This window comes from Antechinus flavipes, chromosome 4 (genome assembly GCF_016432865.1).
Source record: "Antechinus flavipes isolate AdamAnt ecotype Samford, QLD, Australia chromosome 4, AdamAnt_v2, whole genome shotgun sequence".
Classification (NCBI taxonomy): domain Eukaryota; kingdom Metazoa; phylum Chordata; class Mammalia; order Dasyuromorphia; family Dasyuridae; genus Antechinus; species Antechinus flavipes.
Genome location: NC_067401.1, coordinates 281,540,639 through 281,560,069, shown reverse-complemented (window position 1 = coordinate 281,560,069; position 19,431 = coordinate 281,540,639). Strand labels below are relative to the sequence as shown.

At 31.9% G+C, this 19,431-nt stretch overlaps 1 protein-coding gene across 4 annotated transcripts in view; it reads left to right on the top strand.

The window, feature by feature from the left end:
* Positions 1 to 19,431, top strand: part of HACE1 (HECT domain and ankyrin repeat containing E3 ubiquitin protein ligase 1) — a 91,463-nt gene that overhangs the window by 38,495 nt on the left and 33,537 nt on the right. For 2 of the 4 annotated variants that reach the window (XR_007953594.1, XM_051997452.1), the window contains exons 8-14: positions 3,141 to 3,237; positions 3,408 to 3,509; positions 4,166 to 4,272; positions 8,994 to 9,240; positions 14,970 to 15,304; positions 16,760 to 16,828; positions 17,027 to 17,114. Coding sequence is in view for 3 of the 4 variants with exons in the window: in XM_051997452.1 (XP_051853412.1) it covers positions 3,141 to 3,237; positions 3,408 to 3,509; positions 4,166 to 4,272; positions 8,994 to 9,240; positions 14,970 to 15,304; positions 16,760 to 16,828; positions 17,027 to 17,114 (1,045 nt within the window). In the remaining variant the exon portion in view is untranslated. The remainder of the gene's footprint in view (positions 1 to 3,140; positions 3,238 to 3,407; positions 3,510 to 4,165; positions 4,273 to 8,993; positions 9,241 to 14,969; positions 15,305 to 16,759; positions 16,829 to 17,026; positions 17,115 to 19,431) is intronic. The other 2 variants (XM_051997453.1, XM_051997454.1) reach the window with 1 other exon arrangement.

The following is a 19,431-nucleotide window of genomic DNA, read 5'->3' as shown; positions in this document are numbered from 1 at the left end:
TCCTCTCTTAAGTTTTCCATTCTAACATTATATTCATTGATTAGCTGACTATTAGATTCTATTCTCTGAAGTTGGAGCCCATTCCATTTTTAAACAAACATTAACTGTAACTCTCCAAAATGACATCTAATCTACTTAGTTAAGCAGTCCATGCAAGACTATAGGGCCTTAAAGATCAATCTGAAATGTTAGATGCTTTAGCTAGTTTCTTGTTTTACTAATTGAAAAGGAAGACTGGGTCATTTAATGGGTGTTGCTTCAGTCAAACTGAAACCTATTAAAAACCTTAATTTAAGAAGACCAAGGTCTATCACTGCATCCACAGCCATCTCTAGTCATCCTGATTTATGTCTTGCCAGTGGACTCAGATGGCACTGGAGGAGAAAGTGTGAGGCTGGTGATTTTGCATGGCTCGCTCTCCTTCTCTTAAATCCAGTTCATTTGTGTGTCATGGTATCACCTCCCTGATGTCATAGTCTAGGAAAATGAAGGACAAACCGCAACAACTAATTGAATAAATGATAGTTGGAAAAAATTACCAGATAACTTCAAGGTACCTTAAAAAAAGACCATGGCATTTATATTAAATGAAATTTGACTTGGAAAGGATATATCTAGAATGAATATTAGAATTATTTCATTCCAAAAAATCTTTAGTATGCATTCTGATAAGCAGAATTAGAAAACTATTACTCCTTTCTATGTAGTTCTTGCTTTTTATTACTTCCAAACTACTCTAACCCTAATTACCATCTTTGTTTTTGTCTATTCACCTACAAGTCATATTTTACTCCATATCATATTTGACATGGTCATTTTCTTCTACTTCCATCTCTTGTAATTATCTTCATAGACTTTAGTATTTACATTAATGCCCTACACTTTTCCCCAACAAAACAAAAGGAAATAAACAAATATTATCCCAACCCCTCCAAAACCACATGATCTTTTTTTTTCAGGTTTCTTAATTAAAATAATCTCATTTTTAATTTTACTTTAGCCACAATGACACATTAGAATTTATCAATTCTCAAAATAACATTTCATCTAAGATCTGGAACTTCGAAATTTTACTCTTTTATCTCAAATATACCCTTTGCTATTATTGCGACTTTTGGTCCATTAATGAATTCTGCCAGTTTATCTTCCTCACTGTAGCTTCACTCATTCCAACTTAACTTCAACTCCATGGTTAACCACTTGACTATTATATTAGTTTATGTCTTTAGATAGTTTGCCTTTTTGATTTTGTATTGTTTCCACCCTATAGTTCATCATTCTTGGCAAATATTTACCATCTGTTTTCTCTAAGTTGGGTATTCCTGAAGAAAAATCATTAAATTGAACTAACTCCACCTATAACAAATTTATTGCAAAACCACAACTGACTTTCTTGCTTCTAAAAATATTTCCATTTCATCCTTATTGTTTCTCTTTCTTAATTTCCCCAAATATCTATGATAGCCTACTTTAGTGAGAAGATGGAGGCCATATGATATATCACTTTTAGATTTTTTTATAGTCTGCATATAGGAATAACTGCTTACCCAAAAGCACAGGAAGGTGGTGGTAGCCACTCCCAAGCTAGCTAGCACTGTCAGTAGATGGTACAGCAGATATCATCAGGTTCCAGTTCTATTAGAAAAAAAAGAGACTGGAACTCAGTTCCTTTTTCCATTTTCTTCTAATCCTTACATAAAAGTGGTGAGGGAAAAAAATGAAGCAATTTAGGGATTTGGTTCCAACAGAGAAGCTAAACGAATAAGTAGATTCTAAGCTGAGTATTTTGGATGTAGTGGGGAGCTAAAAATTAAATGATGGTTTCTGACAGAGGCAGCAGGTTTTGTCAAGGACACTGGGAGTATGGAGGAACAGGTTTGCAAATTTGAACAGGGGGCATATTATCAAAAACAACCCCCTTCTCCCAAATAAAAGCTCCCAAACTCCAACAAAACCAACCAACCAAACCCAAAATATGTACTTCCAACAAGTAGAAGCAGCATCCCTTTTAAGTACTTATTTTAGAAATTATTAAAATCTAATTGTACTCATTTAAGAATTTTTCTTTAGGAGTCATGGAGGAAAAATAGAAAATTTTTCTTGAATTTTTTTTTTTTTTTGGTGGAGATAAAGCTTAGAATAGAATGAAATTAATTTCAATAAATATTTTTAAAGCACTTAGCACTGTATTGGGGAATCTATGAAGCTTAGATAAGAAAAGGTCTCTTTTATAGAATAAAACAGGGACAAAGCAAGTATATAAATAATAATACAGATTAAGTACATTGAGAGGGAGACTGAGACCCAATGGAAAAGCAGTAAAAGCAGTGTGTGGTACCTGGGAAAGAAAAAGTGAGAAATGGGAAGGGCAAAACATAGAATCTTTGAGTTGGGAGGGACCTCTGCAGAGGCCATTTGTACTTGAGACCAACTTGACCTGAACAGTAATTTCTTCTATATCATATTCAAGAAATGATTGTATAATCTTTATTTGAAAACTACTGCTTTGGGAAAGAGGATCAAGATGAGGCTGGTGAGAAAAGAGGAAATTGCCAAAGGAATAGTAGGAAGCATCTACAAACCCATAGTCAAGAGACATTTTTAGTCGTCCATGGAAACTAGTAAACATTTATTAATTGACTACTGTGTGCCAGACACAATGGTAAGTGCTGCAGATCCAAAAAAAAAAAAAAAAAGACAAAAGACAGTTCCTGCCCCCAAAGATCTTCCCAGTCTACTGAGAGAGAAAACAAATAAACAAATATGTATAAACAAGCTACATACAGAATAAATAAGGCATTAACAGAGACAAAGCACTAGAAATGAGAGGGATTTGTCAGATAGAAGGAAAATAAGGAGAAAATGTTTTTCCAAAAACCTAGAAAGAAGAAAGTATAAAGGATAAGAGAGTGATCTATAGTGAAAACTGTGTATAAATTAAATTTTCCATGATAAATGGACTATTTCTGTGTCTTAGTGATGGTATGGCCTAGGTTTAGAAAATCTGGCAACTTTGCAAGAAATAAAGATAGAACTGAGCTTTGGGAGGGAGGGGCTATCAGACATTAATAATTCATAATAAATAAAGACTTTTAAGTCCAAAAGAATACATTTTAGTATTTGTTTTAATGTTTTTACAGTCATGGCCAGAGAGACACAGCACAGATTCTTCTTTTACGAGGAGCAAAATATCTGCCAGATAAAAATGGAGTAACCCCTCTGGATTTATGTGTACAGGTATGATTTTTTTAATTGTCCTTAAACTTCAAAATAAGATGTCAGATAACTACTGTTCACATTTTTCCTTTACAGGGAAGGTCTGTCTAAAATAATTTCATTATGCAGAGCATATATGTTTTAAAAGGAATTTAATAATTAAAGTTTACTTTTAAATATTGTTTTTGTAGGGTGGCTATGGAGAGACTTGTGAAGTATTAATTCAGTATCACCCTAGGCTTTTCCAGACAATTATTCAAATGACACAGAATGAAGACCTTCGAGAAAATATGGTAACAACAAATTTTGTAAATAAGTATATGTATATGCACGTACTTGGTTAAATTTACATTTTAGATTTTATAAATATCTTTCACAGCCTAAAGTCTGTGAAGTTCAAGTATCAAATAACTTGTGCCGTACTGCCAGAATTAGATATTAACTTACGAATTCAAAATGTTTTAAGTCTGTGCTCTCTAAATTTGCACAGTTGATACAAGTTTTCTATTCAAGTTTGTTTCTACTGTCAGGCTTGATGTGCACTGGCTTTGTAATTTCTATCTTTATTTTAACTATATTCTTTGGCAAACAGCAAAATTTAAAATTTCATAAAGTTGTTGCATTTTTCCATGATGAACCCTGATTGTGGTATTGCTAGCTTCCTGTTCTGAATGGTGAGGGCAATTAGGCATAGAGTTTAGCATACATAATATATATACATAGCTTTACTATTTAATTCTTGGCAGAAGAATTATCAAAGTATAAATAACTTACTTCTTGAACTTCTGAAACCGAGAAAGAGAAATTATCTGTGGAAAATTTAATTTGAGAAAACTGTCTTCTAGACTTGTTATGCATATATTTTAAAAGAGTAGGTAATTGATTACCAGAGAAATTGTATGTATTGCTGTAATGCTAATTAGATTTTTGAAATTTCTAAAACATTCAGTTGCGACAAGTTCTGGAGCATTTGTCTCAGCAGAGCGAAAGCCAATACCTAAAGATTCTGACAAGTCTTGCTGAAGTTGCTACAACAAATGGTCATAAACTGCTTAGGTAAGAATTAAAAAATGCAAACAAGTCAATGGGAAACTACTTTTTGGAGTAATCTGTTTTAGTCTTTTTTTCTTAAGAAATATTTAACCTTCTTGGATACTATCTCTTAACAATGAGATGTAAATATTATATACTGACCAAATATTAGTGTTTAGTAAAGTTTAGTAAAGTGTAACAGCACCTCATTTTGTTTAAAAGAATAGTTGGACATTTGATGCCCTGAGACATCTTTGACAAATGCTTTCTACTTGGATATTCCCCGGTATAGTAATTCAGTACCTTGTGACACAATCCTTATCACCTTTGGAAAATCATAATTATTAGTAAGTTTTGACTTATATTGACCCGAAATCTGCTCTTCTGTCACTTTGAACCATTGTTTCTAGTTTTGCCCTTCAGAACCAAATGAAAAAAGTTTTCAAGCTAGGTCTTCAAAAAATTGAAAGATGCTCATATCTTTCCTGAAACTTCTTTAGGTTAAATGTTCCCAATTATGTAATTCAGATTTGGCATGGTTTTGAAGTCTCTCATCCTGATATGATTTTTTCCCCCATCCCCAACCCACCCTATCCCTGAATTGAAAACTATAAAATAGATCTAGAAAGGTAGGTGAAAACCATATTATATCAGGGCCAAAATAAGTATTTTTATTTTATGTTATAGACCAAAAATCTTATTTAAGATTTTTGAGTAGAGGAATCAGAACTATGTCTTAGATTATTTTGGGAGCCATATGAATGATGAATTGAAGAGGAGGGGTAGGACTGGAAGTAGAAAGACCATTTAGGAGGCCATTATAGACTAAATGAGAAAAGATAAAAGCCTGAAGGTGGCTCCTTAAATTTGATTCCATGTCTTTTATTAGATAATTCTAGATCTCTTTCTTCTTTTCTTAACTTCCTCATATTGCCTCTTCTTTGTCAGTAATAAGTAAGCATTTATCAAGTACTTACTATGTACCAGGAACTGTGCTAACCTCTAGGTATACAAAGAAATTTCAAAAAGAAGTTCCTGCTCTCAAGATCACAATTTAATGTGGAAGCGGAGGTAGCAGCCTGCAAACATCCATATAGAAACAGGATATATTCAGGATAAATTAGAGATAATTAAGGAGAGAGCATTAAGGAGGATTGAGAAAGGACTCTTTTCTACCTCTTCAAGTCCCAGATAAAATTTTATCTTCTACAATAAGCCTTTCCCAATCCTCCTTAATGAGGGACAGCCTCTGAAGATGCCTGGAGTCCATGGGTGTGGAGTGTCTGTAAGGACCAGCAAGGAGGCCAGCACTGTTGACTTGCAGAGTATGTAGGGGTAATTAAGGTATAAGAAGCCCAAAAGGTACAAAGGTCCAGGTTTGAAGGGCTTTAAGGGTCATATAAAATTTTATATATAATCTTGGATGTGTTAAGGAGCCACTGGAGTTTTATTCAGTGGAGTAGTTGGGGTTGGGACTGACATAATCAGACCTGGACTTTAAGAAGATCATTTTGACAGCTGAGTAGCGGACAGTTGGAGTGGGTAGAGATTTGAGGTAAGGACCAACAGTTCCTCTTGTGATTTTTAAAGATCAGAGTAGACAAGGGGATATATAGGAGAGGTAGAAATGACAGGACTTGTCAATTGATTGGGTGTGGGGAGTGAGGATGGTGCTGGGCTATGAATGTAGGGTGAGAAGGCTATAAGGATTTATTCGGTGCCTACCAAGGATCAGGCACTATAGTAACCTCCTCCTATATCACTCATTTATTTCTTATAACAACACTGTGAAGTAGTTGCTCTTTTCATCTCCATTTTACAGTCTTAAGGGACTGAGGTAGAGTTGAGTGACTAGCCTGTAGTTACGCAGAATTCAGGTCTTCCTGATTCTAGGACTGGTGCTTCATTCGCTGCTTCTAGCTGCCTGGTTGTGTCCTCAAAAGCGACAGGAATGTTTAGAAAAGAGGAAGGTTTAGGTGGAAAGAAAATGAGCTCAGTTTTAACATGTTTAGTTTAAAATGTCTACAGAACATTGAGCTTGACATGTGCATTTGGCAGCTGGAGCCTAGACTACAGATTAGAAAGGTCAGGGCAAGATAAGTATATTTGAGAATCATTAGCATAGAAGTGATAATTAAATTCAAAAGAACTGATGAAATTATCAAGTGAAAAAGAATAGATGGATATGGTAAGAGGATCCTATACAGGGGCTTTTGGGGACACACATAGTAAGTGTGACCTGGATGAAGTTGTACCAAAGTAAACTGAGAAAGAATGGTCAAATTTGGTTGGACTAGATAGAACTAGGATAGAACAATGTTGTAAAAACATAGATTAGAGAGAAGAGGATATCTAGAAGGGGAGGAGGATGATCAATGTGTCAGAGGCTACAGGGATCAAGATGGATGAGCATTGATAAAAGGCCATTAGACTTGAAATTGAAAAGATTGTTAGTAATCTTGGAAAGAATAATATTGGAAATTGAATGATGAGATGAGAAACTAGACTGTATAGAGTTAAGAAATATGAAAAAATAAAGTGAAGACACTTAGTGTAGATGATCTCATCAAGAATTTTAATCAGAAAAGGGCAGAGAGATATGGGACAGTGCCTAGTGGGGATGGCTAGGTCCAGTGAGGGTTTTTTGAAGATGGAGGATAGACTGTGAGAAATTAGAGACAACAGAGAGCTGAGAATGTTGGAGGAGGTCAATTAGGATGGAATGGGATCACTTGTGTGTGTAGAGGATTTTGTGTTGGCTTGGAAAAAGGCCACTCCCTTTTGTAAAATAGGGGTGAAGATACAGATAGTGGCATAAGGCATTTTGAATGATATGAGATATTTGATTCACTATTCACCAAATAATTTCCTTCCTTTTAGGCCATATGCTTTACCTGAAAGAGCATTTCAGTCTTAGACAGCCAATCCTCTCAGACAGCTCAGAAATTTCTTATCTATGCAGATAATGAAATAAGCATTCTATTTTGCTTGTCTCCTACACACACACACACACATTCTCTCTCTCTTTCTCTCTCTCTCTCTCTCTCTCTCTCTCTCTCTCTCTCTCTCTCTCTCTCACACACATCTTCTGTAACTTATCTGATTCTCCACAACTTTTTTTTTTTTTTTTAACATAATAAAACATACATCTATGCATTTTATTCTTGGTCTCTCTTTGTCCTTTTGTTCATCTTTTCTTTTTAGTTTCGTCCATTTTTGCTTGTAAATTTCTTTGGGAAGATGAGAAAAGCCTTAAAGAGATTGAGTTAGATAAGAATGGTTCCTACCTCAAAGTATTCTTGTCTTCTCTGAAAATCTGTAATCATTGTCTATATGATCAATTGATAATTAATCATGTACTCAATTTGATATCTTTTTCTGTGGCTTAACATTATTTAAGATATTTTAACTTTCTGCATGCTTATGTATTTTTCTCTCTTAATTAAATCAGAAACCCCTTAAGGGCCAGTTATTGAATCTATCTATTCAAAATTTAGAGGGATTTTCTGTTGGAAGAATTACACATACCATTGAAATCAGATCCTTGATGCATTGAAATGTGTTTTGAAACAGAACTAGTATATCTCTAGGAAAATAAATGCTTTATTATGTGGCACCCAGAAAACCAGAAGACATACCAACCTAGTGGGAATCTTATACTACAGTATCAGAAGACATTGAGATATAACAAAAAAAGATTTTACTGAAGAGGCTAAAGTAACTTGGGAATAGGCTGATTTAGCTTCCAATATAATTACATTTTGAGAAAAGTACTTATGCTTCCTAGGAGATGGCACAATTTTGTGTTCTGCCTTTAGGCAAAGAGCCTAAGATGGTTGCTATTAGCGATTTATATGTCGATGACATTGCTTTTAGGGTGCATCATCAGGAATGATTTGGATTGAGTCCATTTCCTGTACCTTTTATAGCTATATATAGACCTTTAGTGATCCTTGATTTGTTCCCTTCATTCATGCAGATCATATTTTTCACTGCTTAGCATATAGTGCTCATGAATATCTTGGCCCTCTAAGTTCAATCACCTTTTGGCTAACTTGGTAATGAGTTTTTTCGAACTTAATAAGGCTGATTCTTAGATAAGTGCTATGAATTCTGTGACTAGGACCTTCCTTGAAGCCTTTCTGTTTTGGGATGACATATCAGAGGTTGTTTGTCATTGGTATAGCTTTAAAAAATTGAGATTTCTCTCTTTTATGACAATTTCATGTTGGAGAAGGACCTTATAATGATTAATATAATTTTAATTCATATGCGCAGTGACCGTTATGAGGGCACTGAAAATCCTACAATGCTATCTGAATTGTCAAAAGTTTGTTGCAGATCTAATAAGATCTTGTGGGTTGAACTAAGAACTTAATTTCCATATATTTCTTTGTTTGTAAATAACTCACAGAAAAGCAAACTTTTAGATTGCAAAAATATACTTAAGTGCTTAAATTACTCTGTAAGAACAAGTGGTTATATATTTCATCCTTTATATTATTTGTTGTAAATAATATAAAGCTTTTTTGAACATTGATAATTTGTGTTTGTATTGAATAATTGTATCAACTAGAACACTCAGTTTCTTCATTATGATAAGAGGTAAGGAAAATTTTGCTCCATTTAGATTTGATGAAATGGGTAGTCAGGCCATAGGATAAATTAAAATCTTTAAAAATAAATCTGGAGCTACAGATTTATTTTAATGCATCTAATGTGTTTTATATTACTTTTCCTTTCAGCCTGTCTAGCAATTATGAAGCACAAATGAAGAGTCTCTTAAGGATTGTGAGGATGTTTTGTCATGTCTTTCGAATTGGCCCATCCTCTCCCAATAATGGAATTGATATGGGCTACAATGGGAATAAAACTCCAAGAAGTCAGGTGTTCAAGGTCAGAAAAGTATATGACGTTGTTAGGAAGATAGACGTTAAAGAGATGAATTTCACAAAGCATGCATTCTTTAATCAGAACCCTCATGAACAGGACGTAAGTTTGGTTCATACCCATATCTGTTTTTAAGTTAGGTATGCCTTTTCCTTTTCATCTTTAACTATTCATCACTCAGACTTTTAATTGGTGAGCTTTCTTTTCTTCTTTCTTAAGAATAAATTTTAAAAATAATTTTTTATTGTATATATAGTGTAATTGTTTTAGTTAATGTTTTACTGTCAGATTAGAAATACGTCAAATTTAAAAATTTGTTTTTTCTGAAATTTTGATTGTTAAAATGAAAATGAATTGTGGTTTGGGCTTTTTTTTTTTGGTCTACTTTTATGTTTTACATTTTTTAGTAAGGAGAAGAAGGAGAATATATTCTTTTCCACTTGATATTTCTATATTAAAGTATATTTCCTATAATCTACTTTTTAGTACATATTTCATACATTAAAAAACCAGCAAGATTTTTTGCTCTCCAGTTTGTTTTTGATTTAGCATTACCTGCTGAATGACTTCAGTGAAAACTATTTGAGTTATTTTCCTAAAAAATTTTGTATCACTTCAGCTTCTTTTCATATACTGGCTTGCATGGGTGGAATCCTTGGCAGAAAGATTCTATGTAAAAATCCAAGGTAGTATTACCCCTTCAGTGCTCACCTTATATTGCAATTAAATTAAGAGGTTACAGAACAAATAATACTTTGAAGTCATGTTAATGCCTCTGTTTTGACTTTCTATTTTTGTATATTAAATATACAAGAATGAAGGAAAGAATTTGTTTTAAATGACTAGAAACATCCATCCATCTCTCTCTTATCAGTCTATCTACCTACCTGTAAGTTGTACACATACCTATATATGTTTTTTTAGAGGTAATTTGTTTAAAGATTATTTTAGAGCACAAATATTACTTTGCCTTATTTTATATTAAGTTTTCAAAATATATCAAGTAAAATAATAAACTATATTTTACATAATTTTGTTATTCACAAAATAGTATGCTATATTATTCATAGGATTCTATTGTTTTATTGGGAGAATTTAGACCTTTATTAAAAATGTTCCAGTAAAATGGTATCATGTATTTAGTAGAAATTAGATCCTTTCATGATTGTTTTGGCTTTTAGGAGTTTTTTTTTTTTTTTTTTTGGGGGGGGGGTGTTCTTTTTCTTGTTGGTTTTCTTGTGGTTTTACTGTGCCCTCTCCTGGAAGAAAGTGGTCAAACATTTCTTAATGCAGATTTTCATATCACATGGTTTTTTTTTGGAAAGAAAATAGCTTTGTTAGTAATAAGTTGATTTCCTTGTCACATCAAAAACCAAATTTTTGATTCCAGAGTTTTGTTGAAATTTGTTAATCACTGTAACATAGCAAGATTCCATTTTGTTCCATGATTTCCCATATGATTACATAAGCTCCATCTTTTAAACACAGTGCCTGGCACATAGTTAGATGCTTAATAAATGCTTATATATTGATTGACCTTTTGTTTCTTAGCTCTCTTGGAAAAGGACTGAGTTATTGTTTTAGTATACCTATTTTTAATGTTCTTCAGTTTTGCCTTAGTAATAAGGTATTTTTAATATTTGATTAAATCTAGGTCCATCATATTCTTAATACTTTTATTAGAAGATCATATAACTATTAAGCAGACTTTGTATTGGCATTTGTCCTTTAGGTTCAATTTTTTTTTTTCTTGAGATATCAAGAAAAGTAGGTCAGCCTTTCTTCCCTCTTTAACTTCCCCCTCTCTTTTCAGGAGCTTTTAAATTATCTTTTACATCTCTTATTTTTCTATGATTTTTGTTCTATTCCATTCATAACATATAGTACTTTTGTACTGTGTATACTTTTGTTTATATATCTTTTTTTTTACACTATGCATAATTATAGTTGCTTCTGAATATATTTTCTATCTTAAATTTTAGATCTCCTTGTTGACAAAGCCACCTTTCAGACCATACTTCTGTCTGTTTTTAATATGAACAGTTAAGGTAAATAAGACTGATTGCCCTTAATGCTTTTAATCTTGTCTCTCAATAAATCTTCAAAGGGCAGCAAATTTGACCTTTTTTATGTGATTTGGAATTAGATATATGACAGGAGGCTAGGAGACTGTTGTGGCTGCTAGGTGAAATGGATTTTTCAGTGACATTGGATTGAAAAACCATACATTTTTATTAGAAGACATTTCTAGTTGTATTTTTTTGTTTTCCACGACTCAAAAAAAGTCCGTTAAATTTCATGTTGTTAAACATTGTTTACCTGTTAACTTAGGATACATTGTAATGATTATACGTGATAGGTGTTAGCAGGGTATAATAAGAAAGAGTTTGAGAATTAGACATTTCAGGTAATGCTGTATCTTTTTTTGTACATTTTAAAAATATGGTTTCCTATTTATGGGATTGTTTACTTTGACACAAAGAAATTTATGAACATGTTTTTAAAATTTTTTCTCACCATGGGTTTGTCAACAGAATTAAAATATGCGATATTATTTGGCTGGGAATATTTAGGGTTTTAAGATCATGTTGATAACACTGTATAATACTAGTAATGAGCTTTTATAATCCTCTCGGATCACTTGATACACTACTTGGTTATATTTTAAACCTGTAGTTTAACCTTGATATGGGCCTGTCTTCCTTCACTTTGCATCATCCAGTTCTACTTTACAATAAACTTGTTAATGTATTAGAAGCAATTCCCACACTAAAGTTGTGAGACTGCTAATAGCATCATTTAGCCAATCATTGGTTTATAACATTATTCTTTTGGAACTATTTATTCCTTATAATAACATTTTGCCCAAATGTTTTTGTATCCCAAATTAGGATCATTAGTAGTGTTATGCCTAGAGTTTGTATATAGTTTTGAAAAGTTATTTAGCTATTCTTATATTTTAAGGATCTGTGTTTGTCTTTTCTTTTTTTTTAATTGGTCTGGCTGCTAATGCTCCATATCATCACAATTTCTGTACAATTTTTTTGATGAACTTTAAGGATTACTGTGATCAAAAAAAAATGCATCAATTTGGCCAATCTGGTGATGCATCTTTGGAACTTTACTAGGCTATTTCTTAGATAATAGGTAATGACTTGGTTGTTGGGACCAGACTTTAGGTTTCTAGCGTCTGTACTACACTAGCACAGCCTTAAAAATTCTTGGTCACCTCCACATTACAGTTATGGAAAACTTAATTACAGGTGTAGTTACATTTTCCTTAGTGTGTATAAATCATTTGTTGTAGATGTAGCATATTTAGTACATACATGTTGATGATCTTTTTAGCTCTTTCAAGTATTGCTTTGTGTATATAATTGGTGCATAATAAATATTGTTGAGTAAATGGACAAATATTGTGATATGTTTGTTGAGCCCAGTTTTTATGTTCAACAAAGTTTTTGCTCGATATGCTGTATTAGAACAGACTAGGGATATGAAGAAGGAAGAATTGTACTCAAGTTTTAGCTTGAAAAATTTAAGTTAGCAGTGAATGCTCTCTCGAGTCTTAGTTTCCTCATTTGTAAAATGAGGAAGTTGAATTAGATGAATTTAGATTATTCTAAATCTTACAATTCTGTGAAATTCTTTCTAGTGTAACTGAGAGTTGTTATGTAGTTTTCTGTGGAAGTTAAACAAAATATATTTTTTTCTGTCTGGGATCCAAAGTCTGATATTGTCCGAAGATAGCCCTAGGTAACCTGTCAATGTCTAATTTTGTTATTCAATAATGATGTAGAACTGTTATATATAATTTTCCATTCTGTCACACTTAAAAGAGTGATATTTTTATTTTAAAAAATAAAATGTTTTTCAATTTACAAGCATTTCTTTTCCCATATATTTCTCTGCACTGTAAAAGTAACAACAAAAAAGAAAAACACAACCTTTGTAATTAATATGCAATGTCAAGAAAAACAAATTTCTAAATTGGCCATGCCAAAAAATATGTCTTATTCCCCATATTTGTTTCATCATCTGTTAAGTGTGTGACATTCTCATTAGTCCTTTGAATCATAATTAACTGTAGATCAGATTTCTTGAAGTCTCTAAAATATAGTCTTCTGTTTCTGTTCACTTCACTCTTACCCTAAGATTTCTTGGGTTTCTCTAAAAACTGTCTCATTCTTATAACACACCAGTATTCTTTTGCATTAATACAGTAGTTTGTTCAGCTGTTTCCTAATTGATAAACATTCCCTTTTCAGTTTTTGGCCATCACAAAAAAACTACTATAAATATTATTGTATATGCAGGATTTTTTCTTCTTTCTTTGATTCTTTGATGTATGAACTTAGTAGTGGTATTGTTAGACAAAAGTATTTGCATCAATTAGTAACTTTGGGGATGATTCTAAAATGCTTTCCAGAATGGCTGCACCAATTTATATGCGTACCAGTGCTTCCTGCTCTCTAGCCCTTATAGAATTTGTCACTTTCATGTTTTTTTTTTTTTTTTTGGTTAGCTTTGCTACTTTGATAGGTAAGAGGTAGAACTTCAGATCTGCTTTAATTTGTGTTTTTCTGTTTAGTAACTTGGATAATTTTTTTCATATGGCTTCTCAATAGTTTATTTCTTTCCCTGGGAACTGCTTATTTATATGCTTTGACTATTTATCAATGAGGAAATTTAGAACTTTGTAGAAATGAGGCAACAATTCAGTTCAACAAATGTTTATTAAGCTCATGCGTTATTCAAGACACTGCTGTAGACACTAGGAATATAAAGACAACTTATTCTTACAGGTTTCTAGGCAGATAGTATATTATATAGAATATAATGGGGTAGAGGAGAGAGCCTAGGAAAGGCTCTAGGAAAAATGGGACAAGGAAAGATTATCTCATCAATTAAAGTCATAATTAATGGCTTTTTTTTTTCTTGTATGGAGGTGAGTTGGGGAATGAATTTTCCAGAAAATCCTTTTTTATGATGGTTTAATCTTTTTCGTTTTTCAAATGACTAATTCTTGGGACAGCTATATGTTTTACTGTGAAATCCACATTATTTTGTGGGTTATCTTTACAAATTGTCTTAATTTGAAGAGTTCTTTATAAGGAACACAGTAAGCTAATTGCATATTACAAGAAAGTTTATTTTTGAGAATCTTTTAAAATGTAAGTTTATATTTTGAATTTCTTGAAAAGCATGAAGTAGTTGACATTGTGTAAGTCAATGTTCTATATAGCAACAACCTCCTTGGGATTACATTAGCAACAGATATGTGTTTTGAAAAGAATAAATTTCATAAGATTTGTAGAATATTAGAGGTGGATTGTCTTAAGAATCATCTAATTAAATCCCCTTATTATAGAGATGAGCGAAGCCAGTCTCAGAATAGGGAAAATTACTTGCTCAGGGATATATAGCTGGCAAGTAATAGAGCTGATATCTTTTAACTTTGAATGCAGTATTCTCTGTTTCATTTGTATCACTATATTGAACAACTTTTTTAAAAAAAGCAACTGGATGGACAGATTAACTTTTCTATTATTTCTGAATTTAATTTTTTCATTTTTAAATTTTCTTGCATTTATGCTTTATAAGCAAGTTAATTTTCCTTCCTTTTGTTGGAAAAAAAACCTTGTATTTTATTTAAAACCTGGTAACTTAAGTTTATTTTCTAAAATTATCACCTCATTTTGAAAAATGATTGACTTTTTATTATAGTTATTTAGAAATGCATTCTGTATATTTAAGGAATTATATTAATAAGTTTATGAGGTTTTTTCCTTAAAATTTATTTAAAATTTTTCATATTTCTTTTTTCACAGCCTTTGGAGTTGCTCTGGCACTCATTAGATGAATGGCTAGTGTTAATAGCCACAGAGTTGATGAAAAACAAAAAGGACTCGACCAATATTACTTCTATTTTATTGAAGCAAAAGGGGCCAGATCAACAAGATACTACTTCTATCCCTTCATTTGGTGGTCCAGGAACTGGAAGCAGAGAAAATATATCCATTGACACAGGGGAATCTAAACCAGATGATGCAGGGAAACAGGAAGCTAGTGTGGATTGTCAGGATGTTATCTCCATGACAGCTAACCGGCTAAGTGCTGTTATTCAGGCTTTTTATATGTGCTGCTCTTGTCAGATGCCTCCAGGGTAAGAAGCTTTTTTCTTATTACTTTCATCTCAACTAAATAATATAGTAAAAGAATCTTTATAATTTTAGTAATAAGATACTATATTTGTTAAATTTTTTTGAGAGGTCTTATATGTTCTTTTTATTACACAATCCTTTGGTCTCCAATTTTAAAGAAACTTCCTTTGATATGTATAGTAGAATTTTAAGAATTAGAATTGTAAGATGAGGAAAAGTAAATTTAAATATTTGTATTGTACATAAAGATGAGATAGATATTATGAAGAACTATTTTAAAAATTCAGAAACATTTTTACTTGGACAAATAATTTAAGTTTTAAGGTTTTTAAAAGAAAAAAATTAATATTTTTAAAAATTAAAAAAGATATTTAAAATATATTTTAAAAATTGTTTGAATACCTTTTACTCATTTTTCTAAAGCTTATGAAAATTGAATGAAGTGGATGAATTCTTGTTAGTCTTATTGGTTAAGTCATAAACTCCAGTGGTTTAACTATCATCTGTATACAAATGATTCAGAGAGATATTTATATCTGTCTCTCTAAACAGTCCTAGGTTCTCCCCTGAACTATATTATCAATGACCTAATAGATGCTTCAAATTAGATGCCCTGAAGATAACTCAAGTTCAAAATGGCCAAAGTTGAATTATTTTTCCACTTAACCCTTCTTCCCCACTGCTGTCTTTGCTTCTAAATTTCCTTAAATTCTTCTAAATTCTCTTAAGTTTCTGCTACAGAAACTTCTACTTTGTCAAATTACTAATCTCTCAGATATATTTGACCCCTTCTCTCCACTCATAGCTTAACTTAGGCTGTCATCACTTTTCCTTCTAGATTATTTCAGGTGTCCCAATTTGTCTCCCTTCCTCAAATTTTTTCCCCATTTCAGTCTATTGTATGTACTGTTGCTAATGTGATTTTCCTTAAGTCTGCTTCTGACAATGGGACTCCACTATTGTGTCAACTCCAGTAGTTTTTTCTTGTTTTTAGAGTCAAATATAACTCCTCTTTTATCTTCAAATCTTTTCAGACTTAACTCCAATTTAACTTTCTAGCTTCACTTGACATTATTCAACCTCTTGCATTGTTCTATCCAATCAAGTAAACCTTTCTTGACATGTAAAGAATCCCTCTTCTTTAAGAAACAGCTCAAGTACCATCTTCTAGATGAGACTTATTCTGATTCCCTCTCTCCAATTCATAGGGCTTATGAACCTAAATTACCTCATATTCTCTTTATTTGATATATACTTATTTATATACTTCTCTCTCTTAATTGAATGTAAGCTGCTTTCAAATGAGATTATCTTCGAGGTGTCTAGCATGTTCCCTGGAACATGGTAAATATTCAATAAATGCTTACTTATGTCTTATAATCATAATGTATGTTATTTTATTAAGTTGTAGTTTTTGTGTATTCTGAGACTAATGAATTTTGTTTCCTTTCCTACAGAATGACTTCACCCCGTTTCATAGAATTTGTATGCAAACATGATGAAGTTCTTAAATGCTTTGTTAATCGGTAAGACTTTTAAATATCTCCTAATGGTTAACTTAAGGTAGCTTAAATAAAATTTTCTATTACATCTTCATTATGAAACTTCAGGATAGATACATTTTAATTTATGACTTTGTGTGCACATTTTTCTATGAATTTGCATTTCAATAGATTCTGTTCATTTCTGCTAAGTAAACTGCCTTTTTTTTTTTTTTTTTCCAGAAACCCCAAAATAATTTTTGACCATTTTCATTTCCTCCTTGAGTGTCCTGAACTGATGTCAAGGTTCATGCATATCATAAAAGCACAGGTAGAGCCTTCTCTCACTTTGGGTTTTTCTCTAATGAAAACAAAGGTGTACTGGTTTTTGAAATGTGAACACACATATTTGAACATACATTTTTTAACCCAGATTTCTAATGGGAGGTCTATCAGTTCTGTGTCTCCAATTCTACTTTAGAGGAATAGAATTATATTGAACTTCTTTGTGTAGTAAAATATAGAAGCTTTTCTCATTTGCTTAGTGTAAGAAGCTTGTCATCTTGAGGAGAGAATGAAGGTAGTAAGCATCAAAGGGTAAAACTATACCAGTAAGTAGTAACGGATACCATTGATATTTTATATTTCTTCCAATTTCTTAAAATGTTAAGTTGGAATAATAACATTTTTATTTGTTTCTTTATTGTCATCAAAATACACTAATTGAGTTTCTATTATTTTGCAGCATTTATCTTGGGGAGAAGGGGAGATTTACAATCTGGCTCCTGAACCTCCATTAAAAGCTTAAAATATAGTTGGAGACATTCAATAAACATTAATTAATCACTTTCTGTATAAGGCACTATACAAGGCTCCTGGGATACAAAGATTAATGTAACATAAGATCCTCAAGGACTTCACAGACTGATAGTTTATTCAGAATAGTATAAAGGTAAATGAGGGAATGAGGGACTTGCAGGTTATCTTTGGTTGGCTAACACAGAAAAGCCACTGATACTTTGTGGGAACAGCCCTGAGGCATTTTCATTTTACAAGCCTTTAATGTTGAATACAAATCACATGCAAGGACTTTTGACTCCAAGCTAAGTTCTCAGGGTGAGTTAGAATGAAATTTTATAATCAATATCCAGGCGTAAGACTCAATTAGATTAGATAGTGGTGGATAAGTTAATGATTAGTGAGAACTATATTGATTTGTATTTAGATTTCTTTTAAAAGCTTGTCTATAAGTACTACTTTTGAGTAGAAAGTCTTAATGTTTTATAGTTAGTTGTGGGAATATTATATTTTAATTTAAAAACATCAATTAAACATTATTGTGCTCTAGAGTACAAATGAAATGCCATTTGAATCATATATAGTAGACCAGGATCACCCACTATCATGTGGCAGCATTTTACCTGATATTGTAGAAAAATTAGCTACACACAAAATAAATTTTCAAAAATAACTCCAGTTAGATCTTGAAAATAATTTTTTTATTGATATAATTTTCATATTGCTTTAATTCCTGGATTAATCCTTCCCACTGATCTCTTTTGTTATCTCTTGAAAGGAAAATTTTTAAAGGGGGGAAAAAAAGTTCTGTAAAATCATCCAACATACTGTCTTACAATATTGTGCAGTGATGCCTTTTATCAACTTTTTTTTGAAGTTCTTGATTATTATGATTATGCATTATTCAGTTTTTTCCTCCATTTACTTTGTATTCATTGTATACATTGTTTTCCTATCTCTGTTTAATTTATATTTTATATCTTTAAAAAATTCAAAACAATCCTCAGGTAATTTAAATGCTATTCTAGATATTAAAAAAAAAAAACAACTCGCTGTCATGAAAAGCAGTTGATGTAAGTATCAAATGAGTGATGTGAAGAAGTAGGAATTTAGAGGAGGAAACATACTTCTTTCTGATTTGATTCGTCAAAATAGAACATTTAGGAGGAGGTGATATGCAATTTGAACCTTGTAAAATGAGTAAGATTTTGAAATAAAGAATCATTTTGCTTAGAGACCAGTATGTTCCAATAGCTTTTCTTGACTTTTGCTTCTAAAACTATATGCTTTTTGCTTTCTAAAAATATACTTGATCTCACTAATTTCTTTTTCTATCCAATCTTCCTTCACATTTTCTTATTTCTATTAAAAGAAACTATTATCCATTCTCCCAGATCTATGTCTCATTTTCTTTGACTTTACCTATCTTTTCATCTCCTAGGTCTAATTTATCATCAAACCCTAGTTTTTCTTTCAAATGTTTTAGATCCATTCTCTCATCTCCATTGTCATTGCTTAGTCAAATGCCTTTAGTCTCATGTTTGGTACTGTAATTTCCTTCTTGCTGAGATGAGGTTTTTTTTTTTGTTTGTTTGTTTTTTTTTTTTTTTGAGGAGTGAGAGGTAGAAGATTTTTTATATCTCCCAGCCCATCTTATATATTTTTCTTAGTTAATAAACATTTATTAAGTATCTATTATGTGCTCCCCATTATGATACGTGCTGAAGATAACAAATAAAAATAAAAACAAAGAAGTCCTCTGCTCTTAAAAGAGTTTTTTAAGAAGGAGAAGAGAAGATGGGATGAGAGAATGTATTAGATCCAGAAAGTTACCCACTATATGATCCACA